The 13832-nt window shown below is 40.4% G+C and overlaps 1 protein-coding gene across 1 annotated transcript; it reads right to left on the bottom strand.

Moving 5' to 3' along the window:
• Positions 1-958: 958 nt before the first annotated feature.
• On the bottom strand, positions 959-13666 carry MFSD8 (major facilitator superfamily domain containing 8). The gene is made up of 12 exons (XM_009566191.2): positions 13519-13666; positions 11630-11715; positions 10596-10639; positions 9230-9470; positions 8816-8929; positions 8208-8352; positions 7530-7588; positions 6364-6472; positions 5131-5265; positions 4647-4750; positions 4297-4553; positions 959-3287 (listed from the first exon to the last, which is right to left on the bottom strand). The coding sequence occupies exons 1-12, from the start codon at positions 13590-13592 to the stop codon at positions 3072-3074; spliced, it is 1584 nt and encodes a 527-aa protein (XP_009564486.2). The 5' UTR covers positions 13593-13666; the 3' UTR covers positions 959-3071.
• Positions 13667-13832: the final 166 nt, after the last annotated feature.

The following is a 13832-nucleotide window of genomic DNA, read 5'->3' as shown; positions in this document are numbered from 1 at the left end:
TCAGTTGAGAAGTGAACCTTCTCATGTTGGACCTTAATGCTCAGATGGAATGACTGAATGGGAGAATTATTTGACTGTTACAAGTCTTGGATAAACCACATAGAATGCATAGCTCTTATGTAGACTCTAAAGCTCTTTGAATGTACCTGTAGATCCGAACATACAGCTTTTACATCTTGTCATGGTACTTGAATCTTAAATCAACTGATGTATAAAGCAGCAGCAAGTCAAGCTTGATAATCATGCATGTTAAACTTGCATTCTCAGCCACACGGATTACCTTTACTTCACAGACCATAAAGCACTTTGCTCTGCAAGCTGACCTTACCCACAGCTGGAGAAAGCATAAGAGGTAAACATGGGAGGGAGAGAGGAATGATGCTTAGAAAGAACAATCTGTGTGTAATGAGCCCTGTGAGGTAAGGACAGTTACCTTGTGTTGCTGACCAGGATGAAAAGGAAAAACAAATACAAGAACCTGTTCTAGGTTGTCACTTTCTCATTGCTGCAGAACAAGCAAGCCATAGTTTATTGAAAACGCAGCTGATGTATGAAACCAAAACTGACTCTCATGGCCAAAGAGCTTCAAACCTTGCTTTCTTATTCTGAATCATTACATAAATGCATTCATGTGCAGGGCCTGGCCTTTTGTAGGGATATTCTACATCCTTCCACTCTTCACTGCAGAAGAAGAGACTTGAATCTAGTTTTATTCTTAAACCTTTCAAGTCACAACTAAAAGAACCCCTCCAGGTGCCCAAATGTTTTCTCACTTGCAAGTCAGAAGTTGGCTAACCTGAAGAATAAGTGTTGCAGCCCAGTCTGGAAGGTGAGGGGTGGGTCCTGGGTCCTCCCTGTAAATTTAAGTACTTCCCCTAGCTGATTATATAAAAAAAAAAAAAAAAAAAGCACCAACAATTCATCTTAAAGGTATTTATTCCCTAAGGCAAAAATGTTGGAAACAGGAAAGTGTCAACTTATCAAAGCCTTGGTAGAAACAATGAGCATCTGGGCTGCTTGTGAGAGTGAGATACTTTGGTGAAGGACTCTACTGCTGCTGCAGGCTCAACAGAGATTTTAAGGCAACCAAAACAAAGTGGTTTAAAAAAAAGAATCAGTCTTATAAACAAGAACAAAACCCCACAACAGGGATACTTCAAGCACAGAGTCGTACAACACTGAATCCCATTAGCCATTTCTAATCTTGCTTTTCTCACATCTAAAGTAACACAAATTTCTCATGACTGAAGTAACTTTTGATTGCTGTAACTAAGCACGTCATTCTGCAGTCTGTTTTCACCACCAAACCAGGGGATTTCTGGTACTGTTTATTAGGAATTAGCATATAAATGAAATCCCTATAAAAGCAAAGTCCTTCCTCATAATGTTTTGTGACTCTGCAGCTGGAAAGCTCAAGAGAGAAAAAAGCTTTTGTATTCCCTTCAGTCAGTATTGAAAAAATAAGTAATTTTATTCAGTAGTCTTGTAGTGTTTGAACAATTCATTACATTAGAATACTTAATTACATTTAATAAATTCAAGAAGCATCAAATATTAAACATGTTAAGCAGCAGCTACAACTCCAATACTGGAGTTCTTCCAGATAGAAACAGATAAACCAAACCCATATAGACAAGCTTACGCCCCATTCTGATGAAAAACTATTATTTCATTTCTTACAATAAATACCAAATGATTCAAATATTGTAGAATCTTGTACCACGTTATCAGAAAAAGTAAGTCTACAAAGAACAGTTAACACCCCGAGGAGCCAGTTTCCTCCTTTTTACTTAATTGGCATCAAAGCTGGCTTCTGGGCACAGTGCAGTCATTCTCACCAATGACAGCGAGAGTATAAACAATCTTGCTTAGTATTTCCTCCTTGTAATAAAGTTACAAAACACAGTGCATAATCCCACTCTGTGCAGGTTCTCTATTGCTACAAAAAGGCATTCAGCAAACAGTAGAAGGAAAATTCCACCTATAGTTCACTGTAGTTCAATTAATGGCCAGAGGCTGCGATTTTCAATGCCTCTTAAACAGCTTAAATACCCCAATCCCACAGAAACTGCCTGTGAAGCAGGCGCCTGCCTTCCTTTGCAGCTGTCACCTTTCATTTGGAATCCTGGAGATGTGCGATACGTGACAGTTTCTAAAGGGAGATATTTTGTATTAACTAGAGCTTACAGGTATCAAACATCAGAAGGGTCACTTCTGTAGTGATCATAGAATCACTAGGTTGGAAAAGGGCCTTCAAGATCATCAAAAGCCCACCCGTACCTGTCCACTAGTAAACCATGTGCCTAAGCACCTCATCTGCCTGTCATTTAAACCCCTCCAGGGACGGTGACTCAATCACCCTCTCATCCCATCACCTGTCTCTTGGGTGAAGAGGCCCACACCCACCTCGCTACAACCGCCTTTCAGGTAGTCCTAGACAGTGATAACATCTCCCCTCAGCCTCTTCTTCTCCAGGCTAAACAACCACAGTTCCCTTAGCCACTCCTCATAAGACTTGTAAGACCATCACCTTTCATTTGGAATCCTGGAGACATGCTGATACATGGCAGTTTCCAAAAGGAGAGGTTTTGCATTAACCAGTGCTTACAGGTAGCAAACACCATCAGAAGGGTCACTTCCCTAGTGATGTTTCCATACAAAGTGCACGCAGCTCAACTAATCTCATAGTTACAGAAGTTATTAATCCTGATTCACAGAATCAAGACAATGTTTCTTTCACTTCTCTCTGGAAAGGATGCGCATAACCTGTGACCTTTCCAGCCGCGTTCAGTACACGGGTGCACCAATTACACTGTATACACTTCAGAAGTGTCGTCCTACTGATCCGCATCCCTCCTCTGCTGCTGGAAAAGCAGAACACAGCAGAACTATCGCAGCAGGTGTAGCTGGGTGTTAGGATTCAACCAAGTTACGTCTTCTGTCAATGCGTAATAAGTACAGGTGCACAGTTCCTAGCACACAGCCAACAAGGTCAGCGGTTAGGTACTTCTCATTAAAAAGTAGTAATAAAGAATTATTTCTGGTTGGTTTTGCTTTTTAAAAATGCATATTTAACAATTCTCTTCTTGCATCCTTCCGTATCTGACAGAAAATGCAATAAGTCTCTTGTATACTATCTCCAAGACTAGAAGAGAGAGTACAACTACTCCACAGATTAAGCTAAATGCCCAGCGTGGTCCTAGGTGAGTGTACACTTGGCTCACAAAAACAGGCCCAAGTATTCGTGCTCCGCTTCCCGAGGCAGTTAACCATCCCATGTAGACACCCTGAAAAGGATCAAGAGCTTAAGTTAGCAATACAGGAATTTGGCTTGGCAATAATTGCCACCAACTGCCCTAATTAGAAAATTCGGAAGTGTTTAAGCAATTTCTTATCTTTCGTAACTCGTTAAGATCCTGATCTTGTTTCCAAGAGAACTCCGCTCCTCTAAGCATTAATTTGAAGGCTCCACTGAGCTACATTTTATATAGCTTTGCAGTAAAACTGCATTCTGGCTCCAAACACTGAGTCCCTTACAGTAAAATATAACATGGAAAAGATGAGATAAGTGAAGAAAAAGGAGAAAAAATTCTTGGTTAAGCAGTAGTATCAGCTTGCTTTGTGTTTCACTACTGTAAAATGTCAGTAATGACAATAACGTATCACAGCATTTGTGTCTTTATATAGAATCATAGGATGGTTTATGCTGGAAGGGACCTTAAAGATCATCCAGTTCCAACCCCCCTGCCATGGGCAGGGACACCTCCCAACAGATCAGGCTGCCCAAGGCCCCATCCAACCTGGCCTGGAACACCTCCAGCGATGGGGCAGCGGCCACTTCCCTGGGCAACCTGTGCCAGGGCCTCACCACCCTGTGTGAAGAAATTCCTCCTCATGTCTAGTCTAAATCTGCCCCCTCTCCAGTCTATACCCATATAATGTACTTGGGGAGAAGAACATTATTCTGCACTGAAATTCCAAATATATAATTGGATGTTGCAAAAATGACTCTTCCAGGACAGCTGTGAAAACCACAAGCTTTGGATTGAGTTGTACAGAAATTTTCACAGCTTTAAGATTTGCCCTAAACAAGTAGCACAAGCCTTGCTTCCCAATTCCTCTAGGGATTTGCCTTGGATTTTAGAAAAGATTAGAGTTCCTTGAAACTTCTGCCCCAGTTGAAACGTACTAAAGTGGTTGGTGACCAAAGGAATTTTAGCTAAATCCCTCATTCCAATAAAGAGGGTGCAAATCCTGGACAGCAAATGAAATAAACCATTTAGGCATTATGCTTACCTGTGGCTTTGGTCCTAGGATTTTGGAGTATAAAGTGTAGGACATGACATTACAAACGGGATAGCCCAATCCAATTAGCACATCAGAGCTGAGGTACTGGGCCAGGTAGATCATGGGAGTATTCTGGCACCAGGACTGCGTGATGGGGCAGCCTACGGGTTCTGTCTGGTTGGATGGAAGCTGCACGGCTTGCAGACTCCAGAAAGGCACCAACGTTTCAATGGAAGTTGTTCTGGGAATGGAGTTGTTCTTTATTTCTGTAAAAACAAGTTATGTGCACCGTTAAGGAAAAAATACGACAGAAAGCTTTGAGAAAAGCATTACGATGATACATGCATCTTGAGTTATACCTTGCCACTGGATATTGGGTAGTTTTTTCCCCCAAGGCAGTAAGATAAAGAATCCAACCAAGACAATCAGTAAACCTCCATGGAGTATGGCACGCTCACCAGTCCTATCAAACGTAACAAATGACGTAACAATTAAACATATCATTTCGTTAAAGTAAAATTTATGTAGCTGTTGATCATGCAGTCCATTAGTTTGGTGAAAAGATGCCTGACCCAAATGCCTGCAACAAACATTGTGAAATCACAGTAACTTAAAACCTGTTTTTCTCTCATGATTCAAGTGTAGAAGACAGACGAGGAAGGGGGTTGGGTTAACGGAGTAGAGAACAGTGGCATCATGGCTCTGTCACAACTGCAAGTATGTGACAGTTGTCACAGTAAACCCAAATTCATTAACAAGTAATAGATTTAAGTAAAATAGCATAGGCCACACCATAAAGCTTCTCACCCTTAGCTCATGTGAGTGACAACTTCAAATGCTTACCTTTTAGACAGTATTTTAACCACCATGAAAACAATAACTGATTCAACGCCAACTACACTCAGGATTACTCCATTATAAAAAACAGCTTCTTTCCTGGTCCAGGAATACATATCCATCGTCAATGGGGTAGCTATACTAAAGTGAGAGAACAAAATGACATTAATTAAAACCCAGCTTCCTCTATACAGCTGTTTCCATATATACATTGTCCCAGACAGCAAACACAGGGGTATAGAAGCCTTTCCTCCTGAGAGATACATCAGGAAAAAACAGTCTGGTTATAAACTAACTCTGTTACACACCATTTACTAAAAATAAATCCTCTAGACAAAATTCACAAGTGCATTACACCAGCTGTACTCTGAAGCATCGTTAATCTATTTCATGAGAAGAGGATGAGTTGAAGCAAAGCAATAGTGACAAGAGAGGAAAAAAAAATAGGCCCTGCAAGTATAAAAATAATCAACATTCAGTACCATTTCAGTTTCAGCAACCAACCAGTCTCTACAAACTCAGTTTTCTAAAAATAATGCAATTAAGACAGAGATATCTTGTTTAAAGAAATTTTAGCTATATTAGAGCTCAAAAAACTTAAAAATCGTATATCCTCAAAGTATTTTATGAATTAAAACAGGAAGTGTACTTCAGTCTGTGGTCTTGTCATTATGTTTTACTTGTTTTCTTATATACAGAAATAACATCTCTCTTGTAAGTAAGTAACAGTGAATAACATCTCTCTTGTAAGTAAAAAAATCATGTAACAGTGCATTTAAAAACACAACTGCATTAACTGTCAAGTAATTGTTTTCAGCATTACTGAAATAATTATTACTAAGAAACTGGAGCTTTTGGAGCTAATCAGAATCATACTAAAAACTACACAAAATTAGAATAGAATGTCTAGAACAAGGTCCTCAGCTGAAGAAAGTTTTCTCTGAAGATTTTAGGTAGCCCAAGTTAAGCTACTTTTATTTTTTAAACAGGATATGGGTTTGCATCCATATCCTTGCATCCAGAAGCTTTTACATTCATGTTTCACAGACCGCATATGCTGCACATTTTCAGTTACTGCTGACCTTTAATTCAGTAAACATCAACTTGATTGCACGCGGGTTTGGATGTCTATTTCGGAAGAGTATAGTTAAGAAAATGAGGGTGACAGAAAAGCTTTTACATGCACACCCAGCCTATGGTCCATGCCTAGGTGTTTTGAGAGAAAGCAGACAAACTTACGTTTCAAAGACAGCAAACACAAACAAGATGACAAAGAAAAGAAAATTCAGCGCTACCACAGCAACGTGGTCAATGTTTCCTTCTGCATCCTGATCCACAACATCGTTTTCTGCAACAAAACAGAAGAATAATCTAAACTGCAAACTGAGTTTTTTTTCACACAACCACAGATTACAAATAGTGATGGTATCCTTGCTTTGTTAAGTATTTAATGGGCAGGTTGGCAGGTGGCAAGGCAGTTATACTTTGATAATCTTAAGTATTATGGCTTTGCATCAAAATGGAATTTCAGTTCCTCTGACAATGAAGGAAAATGATCTCCAAATTGCTTCTACCTTCTGCTGTCCCACTGTAACGCTGGGACTGACAAGACCCGAGTGATGGCAAAGTAAGCAAACTTCTTTCAGCGCCTTCTCCAAGGGAACAAACCCAGTCTGTTCCTCGTGCGAGGTCAGAAGTACACAACAGTCAGATCTCCACACCACGGAGCCTGTGCTGCTCTAAACTGGGCGCAGCGTTTTCAGACACACTATCCACGTGTGGGATGTGCCTACAGCTCCCTTCTTAGACAGAAAACTAGCATGATACTGAAACTGCTGACTTCCATAGATTTCAAAAAAAGGATTAGGAGTATCTTACACACACTTTTTGTTCTTTGAGTGAAAAGAATACTCATGGCATTTTAAAACAGCTGCATCTGTTGAAGAGAAGCTGTTGCACTGTTTGTGGCAATTACTGTCCTTCAGCCTCACTGATCAAATTTACTCAGGCAACACATACCCTTTAATAAGATGCTGTATGCGGGAACTGATACACAACGACAGTATTACTCGGCACGATACAGAACAGAAGGGAATTACAACTGCAGAGTAGAAGTTATGGAAGATTTTTTGATGCCCACGTTCACTCAACCCTGTGGCTTGGAAAAAACAGTTCTAGGGTGAAAATCTGGAAGGTTCCATACAATTTTTTCCCCTTGTTTGCTACCAGACAGCACTATGGACACAACATCAACATGAAGAAATTCCTAGACCAGTTAGAATGAGATGTAGCCTGTTTTCTATTTTGAGTTCCCAACCCATAAGACTTTACAATACTTCTAAATGGAATAACAGAGTACTTTAAAATTATCATCACAGAGTAAGTTTTCAAGAAAACACAGATACCTTCTCCTTCAGAATTGACACTTTTGCATTGCCGTCCCAAGTCATCCACTCGATGCTCTCTAAAAATTTAAAACTGTTTTCATTAATACACAAATTTATCTGATCTACTATCGAGTCAAGTTTCTATTCAAGTATTTCTAAATGGCATAATCTTATATTCTAATTATTCCCAACTCCTCTAAACATCATTTGCGTAGTCTACATTTGACTGTAGTGAACACCACTGTGTTCAAGAAAGGAAACACTCTAGCAGGAGAATATTACAGCATATCCCCTCACTGCCACAAATGGGATAATGCAAACAAATGCCCCCTTGAGATTCCCAAAAGAAAGACACAGACAGCAAGAACCCTACAGAAAAGATAACCTTATTTATCTTTATAGGAAAAACATAGGCAGAAACCATCAACACTGAAAATATATCAAGGCCAAGCTAATAATCTAACAGCTCTTAATGATTTTTCATCAGTTTATATTCCAGCTGTAACATCACAATGAATAATTTATGAGTAATGAAACAGATAGATATTAAAGGAAGTAGAAACCCTAAAAAATAAACAACAGCTTATAGTTTTACCGCTCCAAATTTCAGGTTCATTACTCCTCCTTCTGAGTGCATATTATTTCTTACAAGCCACCTGCTAAAATGAGTTAGAGTATCTTATTTGACTTGATTACCTGAATATGGCAAAGATGAGAATAATGTTAATTACTCCTAACAGAGCTCCAAATAAAACTGGTGCTGTATACATGTTCAGCTCAAGATGAATTAATTTCCATGTTACTCCTTCTTCTCCAATAAGCGTAAAACATGTCTGAAAAACTTAAAACGTAAATGCATTAAGGAAAATCTTGAGACTCATTAAAAAAGTATTACAACACATCTAGAATAAACATATAACATTTTCAGTCATTTGTGAAAGTTGGAAATGTTTGCCCGAGTACTGTAACATTAAACTCCCTTCTCCATAAATAAAGTGCAATTGGTCATAGACTATGTAATGGATACAGGTACAAGAAAGCATCTCGGAACTTGTTTTTCCTGCAGCCGCCAATAAAAACCAGATAGTTTTTACCTATAAATAATTAGAATTTTTTTGTACTACATTATTTTATTTATATTGGCATACACAAGTACATATAAGTGGATCCCATTTATTCAATTTTGATACCACTGACAAACTATGCCTTACAAATTCTGAAGCTGCTTAAAGATTCTTACTTCCAATGCCCAATTTAATCCTAAAAAAGTATTCAGAGAAGTGAGGAAAGAAGATATGCTTTACCTGGTCCTAATATGAAGCCAACTGCTTGGCACGCACTGGTATTGGCCATGGCACTTGTTCTTTCCGTAAGAGAAGTAGCACCCGCAATATATGATCGAACAACAGCGACATTTCCTTAAAAATCAAAACCAAGAAAAGTGTTCATGTACATACTAAGTTATATTCTTAAGCTATCCAGTTACATTTATTTTAGAGTAGGTTTTTTTTCCTTTTTACGCAAGAAAACGAAACCCGCACTCTCCCATGTATTTATACACTGTTGCACAATTACACAATTTTATTCTAAACTAGTATAGGGTGACTCTTTGCTTTGTTAAGTAATAAGTTATCATTCATATAATGGTAAACCTGGTACTAAAGTATCACATTAACTATCTCACACAAGATCAGAAATGTAAATTCTGCTGTGGTTACCTGCTCCGAATCCCACTAGAGCACGTGCAGTCAACATGTAGTATTTGTTGTGTGAGTGAGGCGCGTGGACGTAGGCATAAAGACAATTAGCAGCTACTGAAATAGCAGTTGAAACAACAAGAGGCTCTCTCCTTGGCCTATAATTGGACCACAAGCCAAACAGGGGAGAGGCAACCATTTGGCCAATGCTATATGAAGCTATAATCCAACCCAAGAAACTCGCATCCGCTGTCGGGTCAATCTGCAGAAACAAACCCATCAATTCCATGAGTGAATGTTGGAGTTCAGCCTTTCGCTGTCAGTTAAACAGTACGCAGCTGCTCTCTCTCTCTAAACACTGTAAAATTAGAGTATTTTATAATATCAATAAAATGATTTTACAATCAGTTCCTGAAATGCCTAAGACTCTGCGCTGTAATTCTGGGATTATACAGCGCTATGCAATGCCACGTCAAAGCTACCATTAAACAAGCTGGTGTGTTTGCATGGTACTGGAATATAAATAGACCACTCTGGGTTTCAGAAGCAGTTGTTTGCACATAATACTTTGTCTGGGGTAATAAATCTTGGCTAACTGTCTCCAGCAAGGCACCAAACCAATAAAATGTGCTTTGCTTCGAAGCTTGGAAATGGCTCACTTGCAGCAAACTCAAACAGCTTCAGTACAGGGCTGCTGATGTTACAGGCAAGAGACGCCACTTAAGCAGTATAATAGGCAGGTTACATGCCAGGAGCAAAGTATCTCTTAAGCCACCTCTGGACGTGCCTCAATCTGTTGTGCAACAAGGCTGTTGATGCATTTCCTCTTCTTCTCCAGGAATTCAGCACCAGCCTCAATTTTAATGATACCCCTAGAAGCCTGCCCAGCATATGTTCTCCCACATTTGCATTTGAAGCTGCTTTCTCCAATTCCAGGACCAGCAAAATCCTATCACAGATTACAGTTTTAGAGAACTTTTATGCCACTTCCAACAAGAATGCAACACAGATGGAAAACAACTCAAACTAACTAAAAAAACTATTCAAGAACACAGGCAATTCCCTGTTTTCCCTCTGTGTTGCATTCTTGTTAGACGCAGGCATAAAGTTCTCTGAAACTTCTCATTCCTTGGTATTGTTCCAAAATACAGATAAGGCTTCTGTATCATGTTTTAACACTATCAATACATTCGGATAAAGAGATCGCTATCGATTTTTTATGAAATAATGAACGCTGCCTAAGTGGATGTTAGAAAAATCTTTTCTAACCACACATTTCCTTTTACTGTTTCTTTTCCTAAACAAAAAGCTGAGTTTTGCATTACATACTTTCAGAGCAGGCGTTTTCTGTTCTTATCAATTAAAAAAAACACACGTATTTACAAACCTTTTGGAGATATGGCCATACAGACATAATTACAATGGAGAAACCTGCAATAAAAAACATAATGGAAGTTTCTTTATTTGCTATGTTTATCAGTAATTTGCTTTACTGAAACAGTTATTACAGGTTTATTCTTGTTCCTAAATGTATTACAGTCAAAAACTGTGCATCAGTCCGTTACCTGAAAAAACTTTTTTTAAGGACCGATAATTCCTTCTAAGGGGAGGAACTATTTTTGAGAGGGGATTTTATAGATGCGTATGCACTAAACAGTAAAGCTCCTATGAAAAGAATACTAATGCACTAAGCAATGGGATTTTTTCCTCCCGATGGAAAAACAGCAAGGTTCCCAGAGAACAAATAATTTCTTGATACACTGACATAGTTGTACGCATTTAGCAAAGAAATTCTAATTCATCAAATTAAAAAAAAAAAAAATATCACTGAAGCACTCTATGATTTTCAAGATCATTTCTAGGCCCACAGAACCAGAAGTCAAAAATCATCAGAATTCTCATTTCCTGGGGCAGTTATTTAGGAATGAAACAGTAATTTGTTCTGCAGTGGAGAGGCAAAATCCCAGTGAAGAACACCTGCTCTCACATACATTTTGACACACATAACAAACATTCCCATAAAGATCTCACCTCTTATGAGCTCAGCATTATTTCTACTTTCATTCCCTAGAAGTTTCACTTTGGATGATAAAAGTGCGACCTTTGCTTTGTCTGGTTCTGAGCAATAACTTTACTCTGCCACTACCTTTTACCCGGAACTACTACAAAGCCACAAGCCAAAGAGATTTAAATAATACATCATTTAGAGTCAAAACAGAGTATTATTTATCTTATATTTTAAAATGTAACTTTCTGTTTGATTTGCCAGTCTTTTCTTCTCTTGTGAAGAACCAGAAAACACACCTTTTTTAGAGGAACATTAAAGGAGCTACGTAGTTGAAATCTAGAAAACCCTTTTGTTTTCAACCCCAAATATATTCATTAAGCAAGTAACATCGGAATTCAACTGTGTTTACTCACCTACACTACTGAGAAACATCGTAAGGTACATAATCCAGATGGATCGCCACCTGCTCTTATAATGCTCTTGTGTTTCCACATCATCCCTGTTTTTGAACCAGAAGGCAAGAGAGAAAGAAATCATTATCAGATTCTCTTCTAGTCATCCTCACAGAACATTGAAAACATTTCTCACTACCCTCTTAACACAATTGTGTAAATTGTTAGGCAGGAATGGACTTCCACAGAGCAAAGAATACAAAGAATTTATTTTAGAAGAAAGGTAATTTTTCACTGAAAAATACTGGACTGACAAATCAAAAAACTAACAGAAATGCTATCACATTATCATTGCATTCAGATGCTACACAAAGAGACCTTTATCTATAGATCTTCAATTCTGCAATCTCTTTGTACAGACACTTTGGAGCACCACAAATATGTAAAGGCTTGAAGAAGTGGGTATTAAACCACAGAACTTAAGACATCTTCTCAGAACTGTGACTTTAAAACATAAAAAAGTCAACAACTATTGGTTAGACTAAACGGCACAGTCAGTCTATTTTCATCATTAAAAAATAACTATGTGGTGTAAAAGAAGTATGAAAAGATATTGCTGAAGATTTCAAGGGATGAGAAAAAATTTAAAACAGAAGTTACAAACTTTGTGAGCAGCAAGTTATTTTTCCAAAAATCCACAAGCACGTTCACAGACACATGTACTTCTTCGGAAGCAAGTTTTTATGCTATTCAGACACTTTCCAAGCGAGGGTGTTTGCTGGTTGTCAGAGGGAAGCAGGGGTCACCTGAAGTGGTGCCACCAGCCTCGATAACAGACTGCTAAGGGGGCAGTGCAGTCTGTAACCCCCCTGATGGCTCCCAGCCTGGGCTTTCCTGGCAGGATAAAGCATCCACACAGGTGGAAAGGGACTTGTCACCCACAGACGGGTGCTCTAGGGACTGTCAAGGAGGGTGGAGTGATTCCCCGGTGCCCTCACTGCCTCAGGAAGGAGTGTGAGGAATCACACAGGTTGTTACACCAGAAAGACAGGATGTCATCCACAGGGATCTAGACAAGTTGGAGAAGTGGTACAGTAAAAAACTCATGAGGTTGAACAATGCCAAAGGCAAGGTCCTACTCCTGGGTCAGGGCAATCTGCAGTTTCAACAAAAGCTGGGGTGATTGAGCGCAGCCCTATGGAGAAGGACTTGGGGTTCTGGGGGATGAAACTCAACATGAGTCAGCAATGTGCGCTCAAAACCCAGAAACCCAACCGTAACCTGGGCTGCATCAAAGAAGCGTGGGGAGCAAGGAAAAGGAGGGGATTCTGCTCATCTGCTCTACTCTGGAGAGACCCCACCTAGAGCACAGTGTGCAGTTCTGGAATCCTCAATATTAGAAGGATATGGAGCAGCTGTCAAGGACCCATAGAAGTCTACAAAGATGATCCGAGGGCTGAAGAACCTCTCCTATGGGGACAGGCTGAGAGAGCTGGGGTTGTTCAGCCTGGAGAAGAGAAGGCTCCAAGGAGACCTCAGAGCAGCTTTGACTATTGACAGGGGATACAGGAAAAGAAGGAAGGACTTGGAACAAGGGCATAGAGTGACAGGATGAGGAGAAATAGCTTTAAATTGGAAGGGGAAGATTTAGACTAGACATTAGGAAGAAATTCCTTGTGCTGAGGGTGGCGAGGCAGTGGCACAGGTTGCCCAGAGAGGCTGTGGCTGCCGCATCCCTGGAGGTGTTCCAGGCCAGGTTGGATGGAGCCCTGAGCAGTGTGATCTGGTGGCAAGTGTCCCTGCCCATGGCAGGGGGCTTAGAGCTAGATGGGCTCTGAGGTTCCTCCCATCCCAAACCGCTATGGAACGGCCCCTCGCCTCGGGCAGGGAGGGAAAGAAGTAACCCTTACCTGCTGTCATCCTCCTCTTCCCCATCCCCAGGACTCAGCAGAGGCGCCTGCCCCTCTACTCCTGCCGCCGCCATAGCCTCCCCGTCGGGGGGGGGGCGTGGCGCGCTGGTCACGTGACAGGAGCCCGCCTTCCTCTCCTCCGTCCCGCTAAACACCTCCCTGCATGCGTGCGCGCGTGCGTACGTGCATACGCACCTCCTTCGCGCGCCTGCGTGTGCGCGTGCGCCGTGCGCCGACGGGCCCCCCCATGTCAGCGGGGAGCTGGTCATGTGACCTCCCCCCAAGTCCTGGGTTTCCCCGCTGAGAGCGGACCC

The sequence above is a fragment of the Cuculus canorus genome, chromosome 4 (genome assembly GCF_017976375.1).
Source record: "Cuculus canorus isolate bCucCan1 chromosome 4, bCucCan1.pri, whole genome shotgun sequence".
NCBI classification, from domain to species: Eukaryota; Metazoa; Chordata; class Aves; order Cuculiformes; family Cuculidae; genus Cuculus; species Cuculus canorus.
Note: the sequence above shows the minus strand (reverse complement) of the source record. Positions and strands in the feature narration are given on the sequence as shown.